At 47.2% G+C, this 17314-nt stretch overlaps 1 protein-coding gene across 5 annotated transcripts in view; it reads left to right on the top strand.

The window, feature by feature from the left end:
- LOC137531647 (phospholipid-transporting ATPase ID-like) overlaps positions 1 to 17314 on the top strand; it is a 240948-nt gene that overhangs the window by 127678 nt on the left and 95956 nt on the right. For all 5 annotated transcript variants that reach the window (XM_068251600.1, XM_068251614.1, XM_068251623.1 and 2 more), the window contains one exon: positions 12692 to 12750. In XM_068251600.1, the coding sequence (XP_068107701.1) occupies positions 12692 to 12750 (59 nt within the window). The remainder of the gene's footprint in view (positions 1 to 12691; positions 12751 to 17314) is intronic.

The following is a 17314-nucleotide window of genomic DNA, read 5'->3' on the forward strand; positions in this document are numbered from 1 at the left end:
AGACTGAAGTCTGACTGTATTAGATGCATGCTTGTTTCAGGTGTGTGATTCAGACTCTACTGCAGCTAAGGCTTGGTAACCCGAACCCCCCAGTATAGTGGTAAGATACGCCCCTAATGACAACCCCGCTGCGTTACAGAGGCTTTTGTGATGGGCAGACACTCACCTCCTCCAAGTTCCAGGTGTTGCAGATCTGTCTGTCTTCTCTGTACTGTTGCAGCTCTGCACTTCCTGCTCCTCACAACAGGCACTAGAGCCCAAATTGAGAAGCAGCAGGTACAAAGCACCAACACTAAGGAGAAGACAGGCTGACCTGCAACACATGGAACTCGGAGGAGGTGAGTGTGTGCCTGTCACCACTGCCTAGTGCCTCCGTAATGCTACAGGGGGAGAGGGGGGGCTGAGGGTGTGGTGGCAGACACTTGGGAGCCCCTATGTATGCTGGGGCCCTGCTTTGCTCATATGGTAGCGCTGGCCCTGACTGCAGCCAAAGAGATCAGCAGGATAGCCAGGCATCTGGTATTGTTTAAAAGGTAATAAATATTGCAGCTTCCATATCCCTCTCACTCACTCCACTTGTCCTTTAATCCTATGGTAAAGACTTCTTTCAGTGTATTTTGAAGAGAAAAACATTATTAAACAATACCAAACCCCCAGATATATTTATATGATGGAATCATCTCAGAGTGATGACTACCCTACTACACATCATTTTCCCCATGGTTTCCCACCAGATTCGATTAGTGTGATCAAATCTGACTGAGATCAAGTGCTCCCTAGTGGCTGCAGCTCAAACACTTGAGTCTACCAGGAGAAAAGTGCAATGTAGATGTTATTTGCCTTGTAAGTAGGCCTGTATTGTGAAAAATAAGCAATTATATTCAGTAAAGTTCATCTTTAACGTTTTCTGTGGCCTGTTCCATGCCATGTTTTCTGCAATATGTGTTCAGAAAGCAGGTGTGCTGGCGGTATCCGCACATTTTGGCCATTTATTTTCCAGGAGAAGTGGGTGATGTCAGCGCTGTATATAAATTCAAAATAAAAAAGTACCCTGTCTGAGACCACATAAGAGCTCAGCCAGATAAGGGTCTCCGGGAAGCAACACCTCTGACAGTTACTTGGCCGGATCAGCGATTGCTGGAGTTTTTGTGAATGATGCCTGTGTCTGGCTGAGAAGTGCTCAGGGAAATGTCAGTGATGGACAGATGGAGAAATAGGCCCTTGGTGTTTGGTGATAACGAGGAAGCCCTGGGTTGTCTTAGAACTGAACTGAAAACACTAAATTACATCAAGTAGGTTATCAGGGAGGAAGAGAAATGAGGCAGCTGGGGCTGGAGAAATAGACTAAGGCCTTGTTCACATTGCCTTCCGATCGCATTAGCGCGGTTTTTGACGTGATTTTTTTTTTTACAATTTCCGTCACTTGGGTTTTTGTTAAAAGCGTTGGTACTTATCCGTTAGCCGGGCGCATCCGGCAGGTGGCGCTGTTGATGTTAATTCCAATCATAATTACTTCACGTAAACCTGTGAATGTAAACGCCGGATGCGCCCGGCTTAACAGATCAAGCCGCCGGCTTGCTTCGTGTCTCGCTCTCCTCCCCCTCTTGCCCTCTCTCCTATAGAACACTGGGGAGGGGACATGAGTGTCCCCCCAGAGTCGTTCGTTGCAATGCCGCGACGAACGATTCTGGGGGGACACGCATGTCCCCTCCCCAAGGCTCATACGAGAGAGGGCAAGAGGGGGAGGAGAGCGAGACACGAAGCAAGCCGGCGGCTTGATCTGTTTAAGTCGGGCGCATCCGGCGTTTACATTCACAGGTTTACGTGAAGTAATTATGATTGGAATTAACATCAACAGCGCCACCTGCCGGATGCGCCCAGCTAACGGATAAGTAAATAACGGATAAGCGTTTTTTTTAATTCACTCCCTGATGCATGTCAGGAAGTGAACTCTTTGACCCGGAAAATAATAAATACAATGTATTTATTCTTAAAAAAACGCAAACGCAATCGCTCTACAAAGCGATTTTGTGAGCGTTTTTCCTATACCTTCCATTGAAAATGGTCCATGGAGCGAACAGAACGCCCCAATCTGAACTAGCGCATAGGAAAGCATGGTGTAAGAGCTTTAAGGGCGATTTTGAAAAATCGTTAAGAGCTTGAAAAAATTAAAATTCGCCTCTAGTGTGAACGAGCCCTAAGGGCCCATTTCCACTTGTCAACGGGAGTCGAAAAGGATGCGATGCGCCAACGCATCACTTGTACTCCCATTCGCGTCACTTCCACATCCTCCGATGCGGAAGTGTATAGGAGGGGGCGCAGATGTGGGCGTGTGAGAGTCTGCAGCATGCTGCTCATTCTTGGATCGCTCTGCACAGCCAGCAGGCAATGGAGACTGTTCCATTGTCGTGCATTGGTTTCAGTTCAGCGGCTATGTAGCCGCATCGCACCACGTACAGTGGAAACGGGCCCTAAGGCTCCTTTTACACTTGCAGGTGAAACCTACGTTGCGTTACCCTATTTACCGCAAGGGGCCGCAAAAGCAATGGAAGTCTATGGAGACTTTCACACACTGCAGCGTGTTCCCGCATGTGCCGTGCTGAAAGAGAAACTCCAACCTAGAATTGAACTTTATCCCAATCAGTAGCTGATACCCCCTTTTACGTGAGAAATAGAATGCTTTTCACAAACAGGCCATCAGGGGGCGCTGTATGATTTTGTGCTGAAACCTCTCCCACAAGAAGCTCTGAGTACCGCGGTACTCTGGGCAAACTGCCACAATGTAACAATGTTCACAGACAGGAATTAGCTGTTTACAGCTGTCTCTAACTGCCAAAACAGCTAGGAGCAGCTACATAACCTGCCCACAGTAACAATGTCACCATGTAATAAATGTCAGAATGTAAATCGGGGAGAGGAAAGATTTTACAATGAGCAAACACTGACTAAATCATTTATACATAATTATGGTAAAAAATGAAGCACTTTTTTTACTACATTATTTTCACTGGAGTTCCTCTTTAACTGAAGTAAGAGGTATACGGAGGCTGCCATATTTATTTCCTTTTAATCAATACTAGTTGCCTGGCAGCCCTGCTGGTCTATTTCTCTGCAGTAGTATCTGAATAACACCAGAAACAAGCATGCTTTATTCAGGGGCTATGGCTAATAGTATTAGAGGCAGAAGATCAGCAGGGCTGCCAGGCAACTGGTATTGCTTAAAAGGAAATAAACATGGCAGCCTCCATATACCTCTCTCTTCAGTTGTCCTTTAACGCACAGAGCTTAGGGTAATTCAGATGTAGGGGCAACACAGATAGTGTAAACGACAGAGGGTGATGCGTCATGGCGCATGCACGGACCAACGGGAATCCCAGGGACGTACTGTACAGTGCTGCAGAATATGTTGCCGCTATATATGTAATCATACAGGTTATTATGCTGTTGCTTATCATTTAGAGCTGAGAGGAAGTTCTGTGTTCAGGTCCGCCTTAATAGGTTTAAAGCCTGGGAACTGAAGTATGTAAAAAAAAAAAAAAATGAACACATTTTGTTTCTTTGGTTTTTATTTATAGTAACCAAACACATTTGGCATCAGCAGTATCTCTTTTCTCAGGTATTTCCTGTGTGATGCCTCACTAGGCATAGTCAGTACACACAGTTCACAGCCAGGGATGGATGCCCAGGGCAGTTCTGTGGCTGGTAAAACACACAGGTGATAATTATAGGATCAGCGGATGCAATAAATGACTGCACAGTTCTCAGATCTCAGGCCTGTAGCTATTAGCTGTAAGGGGGTTACTGTAATACGCAGCGTGTAATTACATCTACAGCAAAGCGGGCTGTATAAAAGAGGAACTGTAACTAAAATGACACAATGAAGAAAACTGCCTATTTTCTTTTTTTTTTCTTACAGCTTATTAAAGGAGCACTCCAGCGAAAAAAAAGTAAGCAGTTCAAATCTGACAGAACCAACAGGATTTGGATTAGTCCATCTCCTCATGGGGGATTCTCAGGGTTTTCTTTGTTTTCAAAAGAATTTAACTGCTTATTTTTTTCACAATTGGTCCTTTAATTTATAAATCATTATTCAGCGTTTCCCAATTGCAAAATCTATTTCAGCTCCCTGATTTACATTCTGTAGAGCGTGTTTGGCCTGACACTAGGTAAGCAGCGATAGGCTGGCATTGTGAATTCAAATAAGTCTGATGCCTGTTCTCCATTAGGTCCATGTGTGTTGCCTGATGGGCATTATGCCGCAACCAGGGCCGGATTTACCATAAGGCACTGTGGGCACGTGCCTACAGGCGCCCGATAATGGAAAGGCGGCTCACGCCCCTCCCAGAGAGCCTCCCTCCTTCCTTATGCAGAGTGCTGATGAGAGTGTAAATGAGAGGTTACTGACCCGGGTCTCAGCATTCCACTGACCAAATCCCCCTTCAGTTGGGGGCACCTCCAATTACTTAATACAGCCGGTACTTCTGGCTAACTAATAATAAGGGGCACCTCTAGCTACCTGTGAAGGGCAAGGTAAGTAGGAGAGACGTGACCAAGCCAGACAGCACACTTGTGGTGCGGTTCAGCAGGGATTTGTGGGTTCATGGAGGGAGAAGTCTAGGGTACATCTGTGCCTATAGGCTCCTGTGAAATCCGGGCCTCAGGATCCTATTGAGGCTTCCCTCTGTATTCTGCTGTCTCCCGTCACTTAGCGTGGCCCCCCGGGAGATTAGTGACTAGGCATTGTAGCTAATCATATCGGGGCCACGCAGCTCCTCTTCATGCAGCGTAACCACACGAGCTCCGTGCTACTGCGCATGCACGGGTGGGCTGCGCTGCTACTGCATGGCCCTGATGTGGAGGGAGGCCGCGCTCAGCAACAGAGGGATTCAGACCACGGAGGGAAGCCTTAATAGGATCCTGAGGCTTCCCTCTCTTCAGGTCTGGCTCAGGATTGCTTCAATTCTGATAAGCCATAAGGTATGGTTCTCCTCCATGGTGATTAGTTGCATATACCCCAGCGGCCAGCTTCCAGCTTATCAGAGGGATGTGTCCATTCAGCCCCCTGAGGTGGAGCAGCCATAGGCTTGTGAGAAGCTGCATGCTTCGCAGAACAGACCTGCCTGTGTGATCCCATCTCCTCCAGGGGTGGAGAACCAGCTGAACCTTGTTCATGATAGGGATCGGGGATTGCAGTCATTCCATAGGAATTCCCTTTAAGTACAGGTCATAACCTCGCATGGATTAAAGAGAACCCGAGGTGGGGATCGTAGAAATAAATCTATACACAGAGGCTGGGTCTGGCAGTGGCTATAGTGCCCAGCCTCTGTTGCTAGGTGAATCCCCGCTAAGTCCCCCCTGCGCTCTGCTCTCCCCCATAAATTACAGCCACGCTGGCGACACGCAGCGTGTCGCAGCGGGCTGTATTTACCTCACTAGTGTCACTCACGGCGCTCCCACGCCTCCTGCAGAGCGCCGGTCCCCGCCCACGTCCCTTCCCTCGCCGCTGATTGGAGGGAAGAGACCCGGGCGGGGACCGGCGCTCTGCAGGAGGCGGGGGGAGCGGTGTGAGTGACATTAGTAAGGTAAACAATGCCCGAGAGCGCGGCCGTAATTTATGGGGGAGAGCGGAGCGTAGGGGGCACTTAGGGGGGATTCAACTAGCAACAGAGGCTGGGCAGTATAGCCAGACCCAGCCTCTGTGTATAGATTTCTTTCTACGATCCCCACCTCGGGTTCTCTTTAAGCCCCCGACCTTTAAGGCTAGGTGCACACTTAGCAGAAACGATAGCGTTGCGGAAAACGCTGCATTTTTGCCGCTAATGGAAGTCTATGGGCCGCAGGAAAAAACGCATATCAAAAACGCTGGTTTTGTTGCATACTCTTCAAAAACATATGAAAAATGCACATAATGAAAATCAATGAAAACGCAATGGCAATGGTATGTGTTTTTGGTAAAGAAAATTGTTTTGTAAAGTATTTCCGTTTCCTGTTGTCTTCTAAGTGATTTTCATAAAACGCAAAGGAAAAACACATACAAAACACATATGCGTTTTGTATATGCGAACCGCAAACACATTAAAATGCACGCAAAACGATTGAAAAATGTATCTGCGGTAGTAAAAACGCTGACGCAATCGCAGCAAAAACGCACACAATATAAAAGGAAACATGGCATAAAACGCAGCCTTTCATGTTAGGTTATATGTGCTCCTACCCTAAAGCAAACCTGTAATGAGAAAACTAAAAGTAAGATACTTATCTCAGCAGAGAGGATGCTCCAGCTTTCCATGTCCTGCTCATCCTCAGAGCTGCTGGCAGGGGCTTTCCATGTCCTGCTCATCCTCAGAGCTGCTGGCAGGGGCTTTCCATGTCCTGCTCATCCTCAGAGCTGCTGGCAGGGACCTCTCTCCTCTTCGTGGCTTCACTCCCATCTATGTACTATCACGGATGTACTGTGCATGCATGAGTATGAGCCACACCTGCACTGTAGCACGAAGTTTCTCATGCATGGAGGAAAAATGTGTGCACAAGAGCCTTTGCGTTACTGTGTAGGCATGGACCATATTTACGCATATGCAGTAGGGCCGCAGCATTTACCTGGTACTTTGGGCGCCAACATAGTCCGCAATGTAGATTGCCTCTATGGCTGCGCAGAGGCGGTAATTTGGGCACTGAAGTACGTCTATAGTATAACAATAACATCATGCAATATAATAACCACTTATTGAGGGAGCTGCGCATGTAATGGGAGTAGGACTGCTATATATGGATGTCACACATGCTAGAAGGGGCTGTACATGGATGTTACATATGGAAGAGGGTGTGTTATATACAATGGGAGGGGCCCTGCTGTACATGGATGTTATGCATGGAACAGGGGGCTGCACATGGAATGGGAGGGGCGCTGCTGTACGTCGATGTTCCACATAGAAGAGAGGGGCTGTATATAGAATGGGAGGGACACTGCTGTACATGGATGTTATGCATGGAAGAGGGGGCTGCACATGGAATGGGAGGGGAGCTGCTGTACATGGAAGAGAGAGCTGCATATGGAAGGGGAGGGGCTGCTGTACATGGATGTTATAGATGGAAGTGAGGGCTGCATATGGAATGGGAGGGGGGCTACTTTACATGGATGTTACACATGGAAGAGGGGCTACATATGGGATGGGAAAGGGGCTGCTGTACATGGATGCTACACATGAAAGAGGGGACGGCCCATGGAATGGGAGGGGTCTGCTATACATTTACACTGCACATAGAAGAGGGGGGACATTAAATGAGAGGGGGGCTTCTGTATAAGGATAATACACATAACAGAGAGGGCTGCACATGGAATGGGAGAGGGGCTGCAGTTTGTAGATGTTACTTATGGAAGAGGAGGCTGCACATGTAATGGGAGGGGGCTGCAGACAGAATGGAAGGGGAGCTGCTGTATACGGATGATAAACATAGTAGAGAGGGCTGCACATGAAATAAGTAGGGGCTGCTGTACATGGAAGGGGAGCCAGAAGAAAGTTGGCCTAGGGGTGGAACAAGTATACTGGAAATCTGGCTTTGTACACAGACGTCACACGGCTCTGCATCTCCCAGTCTAGTCTGCTGCTGTTACTATATTTAATGAGTCTGTGTTTTTGTACCTGTCTGATGAGTGTTATTGTAGCGTTACTAATTATTGGCCCGCTGCCTCCTTTGTGCAGTCAGGCATTTATATCTCAGCAGGAGCGCAGGCTATTTTTACACCGCAAGTTTACTAAACATTAGCACCATTAGGAAAAGCCTTTCACAAAAGGAAGTGAGTGTGTTTCTTCCAGTGAGTAATGGTGCCCCATACATTTATAGATTGCCACTCGATGTGGCAGTAAAGCTAGATCCCTCTAATCTGATTCTGATCAGACTATTTATCTATTCCTTCCACACACTGCGTATAGATATTTGAAAATCTATTGTACTCAATGCATTGCAACACTGGGGCCGTCTATCCAGTGGCGTAGCTACGGAGCTGTGGGCCCCGATGCAAGTTTTACAATGGGGCCCCCCAAGCACTCTATACACAACAATTGATACAGTGCACCAAAACCTGCCAATGGCAACTACAGTGTCAGAGGTGCAAGAAGGAGATGGGGAACAGTTTGTTAATGATTAGCACTATTTAAAGTATCCATAGAAGTGATTATTATGAGCACAGGACCAATGGAGAGCTAATACTGCAGTTGAGGGAGGGCCCTTCGGGGCCCCTCTGTCCCAAGGGCCCCGATGCGGTCGCTACCTGTGCACCCCCTATTGCTACGCCCCTGCGTCTATCTACCGCCACACCGCTTGGCCAATCAGAGAGGAACAGAGGTGTGGGAGGGGAAAACAGGAGGGAAAGAGGCTTCAGCCAATCAGGCTGCATTTGTTAAGTCTGAGGGGAAAGTAAAGAAGAAAAAAGAAAACCCAGCATGCCCTGCAACTTCCTTTGTGCGGCAATGTACCAAATAAGAGCCAGGGAAACTGGGGAATGATGTTTTAAGCAAAATAAGAGTGATTTTTTTATCTTTTGAATTGCCTGTTTAGCATCCTTATTACCGGTATTTGTTTACCAGATAAAAATAAAGAATTTATTTTTTATTTTATGCCTGACAGATACTCTTAAGTCATTATCATTTAGCCAACCTGACTGTGATCTGATATGAGCCGAATTTAAAGGCTCGTGCACACGTCCAACAAAATGCAAGACCAACACAACAACCAACCGTTTACACAACAAGCATTTTCCGCACACCAACCAAATACACAATCAACTCATTTAAATACTATGACAAGCTGCACAACATGGCTGCATTGTAAAAAAAAAAAAAAAGGGCTCAAATGCCGTTGTGCACACGTGGCCAACTGCACCATATCTGCCAAACAGACGTGTGAGTTGACACGCCAGATGGTTCGGGCAAACCACCTGTTATCAGTCAGTCCTCTTGACGTTAGCCACGCGTACACTCGCCTGATTGTCATCCATCAGACCAAAATTGTACGTGTTTCGGGCCTTTATTAATAATGCAGAAGAGGAGGTTTGCTGGAGCTCACAGGCTCTTTGTATCTCTGCCCTGCAGACATTGTTTTGTGTTGGGAGTTGCCAGGTGATGATTGCCCTGACAAGTCACAGCCATTGTTTCACCTCCGCCTTTCAAAGCAAACACATGTGTAAAGAAAACAAACAGGGACTCTCCGCATGACTGATGAGGGATGTTTTTACGAATTTTGTTGTCACAGCTTCTGCAGTTTCATTGGAGAATAAGGATATTTTTTAAATTTAATTAACAGTTTACAAAGTGCTGCTCATCTCTATGTGTAAAATAATATTTATGTACCTCTGTTCATTTCCCCTTGGGGTGCAGATATGTCGGAACTCCCTTAAAGTGTACCTGAGCTGAAGCTTGGGTACAGAATGAGATACCTAAAGAGAGGGAAGCCTCAGGATCCTATTGTGGCTTCCCTCCCTGCCAGTGGCGGAGCTAGAGATCATGGGGCCCATAGCAAGACTTTCATGGGTCCCTATATGTAGGCACTCTTTAGCTATGCCACCTGCCCCTACCCCATGGATATGAGTTATTTGGCAAGTTACATTCTTGTCCAATCTGCACTTCATATAGTCCATGGGCACTGAGAGGTTGGAGAAACACAAGAAAGTTAATAGTGAATACATCTAGTATCACCCTCTTCTCCGGGCCCCATAGCAGCTGCTATGGCTATTGCTACACCCCTGCTCCCTGCTCTGATGTCCTCCGTTGCTGAGCATTGCCCCTGGAAGATTAGCGAAAAGGTGTGGTCACTTTAACGTATCAAGGCCTCCTCCTCTTCCTGCAACGTGGCGAGCCTGCCCACTCATGCGCAGTAATCTGGAGCAGCGGGCTCCAAGCTACTATGCATGCGTGGCTGAGCTTGTGGAACTACTGCATGGCCACGCTCATAACAGAGGAAGGGTGTGGCCCCAATATGGAGAGGGGCCTGTGCTCAGCGATGGGGGACATCGGACCACCCAGGGAAGCCTCAATAAGATCCTGAGGCTTCCCACTCTTCAGGTAAATATCTTATTTTGAACCCGAGCTTTGGCTCGTGATCACTTTAATAAGGAGATCTCCCAGATTATATCATAAGTCAAGACCTACCCACACGTGCCTGGGGGTTGTTCTCATCATCTCCTCCTGGGCACTACAGTTGGGGAGGAGTTCTTGACATGAGACAAGGGTGCTTTGCAAAGGTATAGGGGACATTTCAGCACTCCTATTACATAGCAGAGTGCTGCTCCCTTCCTTCCCTGATATCAAAACCCAGGTAGGCTGGTATTGCTCAGGTGGCAGAGCCCCATACCCACAAGCTCAGCTGCTCTGCCAATAACAGCCTGCAAGAACACCTCCTGACTTAAAGGATACCCGAAGTGACATGATGAGATAGACATGGGTATGTACACAGTGGCGTAGCTAAGGAGCTGTGGGCCCCGATGCAAGTTTTACAATGGGGCCCCCCATGCACTCTATACATAGCAATTGAAACGGCGCACTAAAAGCTGCCAATGGCAACTACAATGTTAGAGGTGCAAGAAGGGGATGGGGAATAGTTTGTTAATGATTACCACTATTCAAAGTATATATATAAATGATTATTATGAGCACAGGACCAATATAGAGCTAATACTGTAGTTGAGGGAGCGCCATTCGGGGCCCCTCTGGCCCAAGGGCCCCGATGCGGTCGCTACCGCTGCACCCCCTATTGCTACGCCCCTGTATGTACAGTGCCTAGCACACAAATAACTATGCTGTGTTCCTTTTTTTCTTTCTCTGCCAGAAAGAGTTAAATATCAGGTGTGTAAGTGGCTGACTCAGTCCTGACTCAGACAGTGTGACCCTCACTGATAAGAAATTCCAACTATAAAACACTTTCCTAGCAGAAAATGGATTCTGAGAGCAAGAAAGAGGTAAAAAAAAGGGGAATTTCTTATCAGTGAGGGTCACACTGTAGTCACTTCCTGTCTGAGTCAGGACTGAGTCAGCCACTTGCATACCTGATATTTATCTCTTTCAGACAGAGAAAGAAATAAGGAACACAGCATAGTTATTTGTGTGCTAGGCACTGTACATACCCATGTCTATCTCATCATGTCACGTGTCAGTTCAGGTATCCTTTAAGCAGCATTTTTGTTGACCTGGGAAAAGCAGGAGAAAAAATTTGGATGTTGAACTGTCACAAATTTGACAGAATTTGCAGAATAAAAAGACAAAACCGTCTACATACATGTCAAACTCTGGCTAGCGGGCCAAATATGGCCTGTAGAGCCATCAAATTTACGCCCTTGGCATTATGTTTGGCTCACTCTAGATCACCAGGGAAGTCATATGGGGGAGGGAGGGGAAAGCACTAGACACCAGGGAACTGTATGGGGGGGGGGGGGTTACAGTTGTTTAGGGGTAAGAAGGGGAGCCACTAGACCCCAAGGAAGTGTTTAGGTGTTAAGGGGTGGGGGCATCTGTATGGGGGGGGGGGGTCACTAGACACTGTAGAACTGTATAGGGGAAAGAGGGGGGCACTAGACACAAGAGAATTGAATAGGGAAGGGAGGGAGGATCACTAAACACCAGGGAACTGTATAGGGGAGGGAGGAGGCAATAGATACTACAGAACTGTATTGGGGGGCATTAGACATCAGAAAACTGTATAGGGGGGTACTACATGGGGAGGCAGGAAGCTTTACACACCACATATAGAGGAGGGGGTACCACTGGACATTGAGGTTGGCCTGAGACTTGGTCCCAGTGTTCAATTACAGCCCACTGTGTATTTGAGTGCCTATTCTAGGAGAAACGCTCACCTGGTGTGCAGTAGCCATACACTGGTCGATTTGCCATCAGATCCGACCAACAGATAGATCCTTCTCTGATCGAATCTGATCAGAGAGGGATCGTATGGCTGCCTTTACTGCAAACAGAATGTGAATCGATTTCAGCATGAAACCGTTCACAATCTGTGGTGGTGCTGCCGCTGTCCCCCCGCCCTTAGCATACATTACCTGCTCCGTCCTCTGGTCTCCGCAATCACTTCTCCGTGCTCGTCTCCTCCGGCTTCACTGAACTTCCTGCCGGGGAAGTTTAAACAGTAGAGGGCGCTCTACTGTTTAAACTTCCTGCTGGGACAGGAAGTGAAGTGAAGCTGGGCGAGCCGAGCACGGAGAAGTGATTGCGGAGACCAGAGGACACGTGCCGGCCGGAACAGGTAATGTATTGCCGCTAGCGTCGGTCAATGGGTATTCGAACGCCGCTATCGACGCACTCCCGACCCGCCGGCGATCGAGCGAAATCTTCCGCACGGACGGATCGATGGGAATCGACAGGAACAATTGATTTCGGATGGAAATCGATCGTTCTGTCAGCGTTTGCGCAACGATTTCACAGCAGATTCGATCACAGTGATCGAATCTGCTGTATATCGGCTGGAAAATCATTAGGTGTATGGGCCCCTTAATAAAAGAATGCTCTGTGTTGTGAAGAGCTGTCTCTGTTTTAGTGAAGGGAGCAGCAGGTTTACTTTAGGCGTTAAAGTCATTAGCTTATTAATTAAAGATAACAAACGTGTTTACAGAAAACTTGGTAGCAGATTATTGACTGTTCCAGAAGAAGGTTATGTTCAGCCTCCATAATATGTATTGTTTTTATCCCTGCAGAGAAAGAGAGGCGCCTGCGAGCCAACGACCGAGAGTTTAACCTGAAATTTAAATATGCGGTAAGTCCTCCATAGGTTGCATGGTTATTAAAGTGAGGGCTCTAAAACTCTTGTTGCAATCGTTTCTTTAGGGGACTTCCACGCTAAAACACATAGGGCTTGATTCACTAACCGGCGCTAAGCCGGTTAGTGTGCCTTATCTGAGGTTAGTGTGACTTATCTGAGTTAGTGTGCCTTATCTGAGGTTAGTGTGCCTTATCTGAGGTTAGTGTGCCTTATCTGAGGTTAGTGTGCCTTATCTGAGGTTAGTGTGACTTATCTGAGTTAGTGTGCCTTATCTGAGGTTAGTGTGCCTTATCTGAGGTTAGTGTGCCTTATCTGAGGTTAGTGTGCCTTATCTGAGGTTAGTGTGACTTATCTGAGTTAGTGTGCCTTATCTGAGGTTAGTGTGCCTTATCTGAGGTTAGTGTGCCTTATCTGAGGTTAGTGTGCCTTATCTGAGGTTAGTGTGACTTATCTGAGTTAGTGTGCCTTATCTGAGGTTAGTGTGCCTTATCTGAGGTTAGTGTGCCTTATCTGAGTTAGTGTGCCTTATCTGAGGTTAGTGTGCCTTATCTGAGGTTAGTGTGACTTATCTGAGTTAGTGTGCCTTATCTGAGGTTAGTGTGCCTTATCTGAGGTTTGTGTGCCTTATCTGAGTTAGTGTGCCTTATCTGAGGTTAGTGTGCCTTATCTGAGGTTAGTGTGCCTTATCTGAGGTAGTGTGCCCTATCTGAGGTAGTGTGCCCTATCTGAGGTTAGCGTGCCTTATCTGAGGTTAGTGTGCCTTATCTGAGTTAGTGTGCCTTATCTGAGGTTAGTGTGCCTTATCTGAGTTAGTGTGCCTTATCTGAGGTTAGTGTGCCTTATCTGAGGTTAGTGTGCCTTATCTGAGGTTAGTGTGCCTTATCTGAGGTTAGTGTGCCTTATCTGAACTTAGTGGCCCTTAAGTAGCTTTGTGCACACTAAAAGATGCAACACATGATTCAGTTTTCATATTCCCAGCAGCTAAAAATGCATGAAATATGAATTTTAGTGTTACAGTGCTGTGCAAAGGGCATTTTTCTTGCCTTTTTCGACCTGGAGCCAGCAATGTGGAGGTGTGAATACTCTGAATCTAGAGCTTGGTTTATGAGTTTTGTAAACAACCGATTTATGGCCCGTCAGCAGGGGTGCTGATGAGCTCAGGGTGCTGATGAGGTCACATTACCTTTTGGCAAGAGCTGAGAGCTAAAAAGCTTATTACTCTGTTCCTTCCTGCTGTGATCCTGTAACTAAAATATGATGCATTTGATATTGAATGCAATATTGAAAAAATAGTGAAGGCGTCACACTTTCCATATCCCTTTCCCCTATTTATGGTCTGTGTAGCGAAACAGAAAGTTTGGGCGACGGGGAAGTTTGGGCGCCGGGGAAGTTTGGGTGCCGGGGAAGTTTGGGCGCCGGGGAAGTTTGGTGCCCCATAGATGCTCATGTTAATAGCAGCTATAAATAGACATCTGGGTACCGGCTATTCTTAGTTGCAGTTTGTATAGCAGTTGGCCTCCAGTGCCCAAATTTCTATATTTAACCACTAATAAAATGGGTGCCTAAGGGGCACCTAATATTTATCCTATACAGCGGCGAAGGAGCCGTGGATACCGATGGAGAAGGGGTGGACCGCTAAGCCTAGGCATGGGTAGGGGGGTATGGTAGTGTTAGGCATGGGTGGGGGGGGTCAATTAGGCATCAGAGGGGGGAAGGGTAGGGTTAGGCATTAAGGATTGAGAGGTTAGGGTTAGTAATGGCTGGGGGGAGGGGGGCTGGGGTAAGCCGTTGGTGGTGGGGTCGAATAGGGTTGGGCATGAATGTGTGGGTTGGGGAGGGGGCAGTAAGAGTTAGGCATCAGTGGGAGGATTCGTTTAGGTTGGGGGGATCAGTTAGGGTTGGGCATCGTAGAGAGTTGGTTAGGGATAGGCATCAGTGGGTTTGGTTAGGGTTAAGCATTGGTGAGATGGTCATTTAGGGTTAAGCATTGGTAGGGAGTTGGTTAGGCACCGACAAGGGGGTCAGTTATGGTTAGGCGTCAGTAGAAGGGTCAGTCGTGGTTATGCATCAGTGGAGGGGTCAGTAGTTAGGTATCAGAGTGAGAGTTCTGCGTGAGATTAGGGTTAGTTTTAGCGATAGTAAAATATCAGTGAAATTTACTGATATGTTACTATTGGAATTGCTAATACCCAATAGTAGAATATCGGTAATTTTATTGATATTCTACTAGTGGATATTTCCGGTGCACCCATTTTGCACGTACGCCAGTGTAGGATGAACACAGCTGCTTTGTTAGTTTACATACTGCACCTCCTGTAGTGGGGAAAACAGTGGGGAGAGTTACAAAGATCCATGCAGTGACTGGCAGCGCAAAGTATCCTAAGTGTTCATAACTATGTGTAAAGTTTACACTCCCCCTGTATGTGTAATAACAGTAATAAAGCAGGTGTTGTGCAGCGCAGTGCAGAGTGGGGAGTAGATTCCAGGCATACCCCGGCAGGATGGAGGACAGAGATCTGCAGGGTAGCTGAGGAGGCCCTGGTCAGATCCTGCAGGAAGATGATATTGTCCAGAACACGGCAGGGAAATACTATATGGCATCTGTTACTAAAGCAGACAGGCTGTTTAGATAATGCGGTCCTTACTGTGAAGACTCATTCTCTCCTCCGACTGCTTCTCACTATATCATTATAGAAATCTTCCAGTGGTCACGTGGTTGCTGGGCTTCAAGGAGACTACAAATAAAAGGAAATTCTACAAAGCAGAATCTATTATTTCTATAAACAGAGAATATGTTAAAATAGTTATAGCAGATACCAAAGGGGCCCAGTCTGTGCCTAACCTGCTTACTGATATTTTCATCTATTATCTTGTGCTGTGATGGCAATAGTGTCTTGGGGAATGGGGTGGGTGACTAATGGGTGTATGCAGTATACTGTATTAAGATATCTTAAGTGAAAAAGTTTGCCCAATTTTTCTTACCTGGGGCTTCTTCTAGCCCCCTGTAGTCATTCTGGTCCCGGGGGAGGGGGGGGGGGGGTGGCAAACTTTTCAAATTAGGCAAACTTTTTAACTACAGCAATATATAGATATAGGAAGAGTTTCTGATACTGAAACCAGGAAAAATACGTAAAAGTGGGTATCATGAGCCATCAGATTTGGCCCTCAGGTGGTTTCCCCACTTTGCATTATGTTTGGCCCACTCTAGATCACCAGGGAAGCTATATTGGAGGTGAAGTCCTAGATTACCAGGGAAGCCATATGAAGAAGGGGAAAGCACTAAACACCAGGGAACTGTGTAGGGGGGCCACTAGACACCAGGGAACTGTGTAGGGGGGCCACTAGACACCAGGGAACTGTGTAGTTGGGCCACTAGACACCAGGAAACCATATAAGGGAAGGAGGGGGGAGCATTAGACATTGAGGTTGGCCCGCGACTTGGCCACAGTGTTCAATTTTGGTCCACTTTCTATTTGAGTTTGACACCCCTAATTTACTGCATGTCACTACAGTGCCTCTTTACAATTAAATAATCCAAAAATTTGTATAGCGCTTTTCTCCTGTTGGACTCAGAGCACTCAAGAGCTGCAACCGCTAAAGGCGAGCTCAAGAGGCCACCCTACAGTGTTATAGGAAGTCTTGCCTTGAACGCCTTACTGAATAGGTACTGACCCTAGCCAGGATTTGAACCCTGGTCTCCCATGTCAAAGGCAGTACACTATACAGCCTCTTTGTACACTATCCAGGCTCATTGAACACTATCCAGGCTCTTTGTACACTATCCAGGCTCTTTGTACACTATCCAGGCTCTTTGTACACTATCCAGGCTCTTTGAACACTATCCAGGCTCTTTGTACACTATCCAGGCTCTTTGTACACTATCCAGGCTCTTTGTACACTATCCAGGCTCTTTGTACACTATCCAGGCTCTTTAAAGGGAACCAGAGATGATCAAGTATACATACCTGGGGCTTCTTCCAGCCCCATAAGCCTGGATCGCTCCCACGCCGCCGTCCTCCGCTGCCTGGATCCGCCGATACCGGGTCCCGTCATTGCCGCCAGTCGGCCGGCGGACGCGGGCAATTCTCCGCATCACAGGGGGCTCACTCCATACAGTTACGCGTGTGGCTGCCTACTGCGCAGCCGCATGCGTACGGGTATGGAGGGAGCCCCTGTGATGCGGACAATTGGCCGCGTCCGCTGGAAGTGACGGGACCGGTACCGGCGGATCCAGGAAGCGGAGGATGGCGGCGTGGGAGCGATCCAGGCTTATGGGGCTGGAGGAAGCCCCAGGTATGTATAACATATTTTCCTATTTTAAAAAAGAATTCCTCTCTGGTTCCCTTTAATGCTGTCCATGTGAGAAAGGTGTCAGAATGAATGATGAATCACAGCTCTAACATCACACTAACATCACACTTCTCTCCTCTTCAAGAATCTCCAGGAAGGAAATGCACCCTGTGCGGTCATATGACTATATTTTCACTCTACCAGTGGACAGAAATAGCACATTGCAGTACAGAGGAAATTACCAAATTATACAGCAAAGTATCTATTC

The sequence above is a fragment of the Hyperolius riggenbachi genome, chromosome 1 (assembly GCF_040937935.1).
Source record: "Hyperolius riggenbachi isolate aHypRig1 chromosome 1, aHypRig1.pri, whole genome shotgun sequence".
NCBI classification, from domain to species: Eukaryota; Metazoa; Chordata; class Amphibia; order Anura; family Hyperoliidae; genus Hyperolius; species Hyperolius riggenbachi.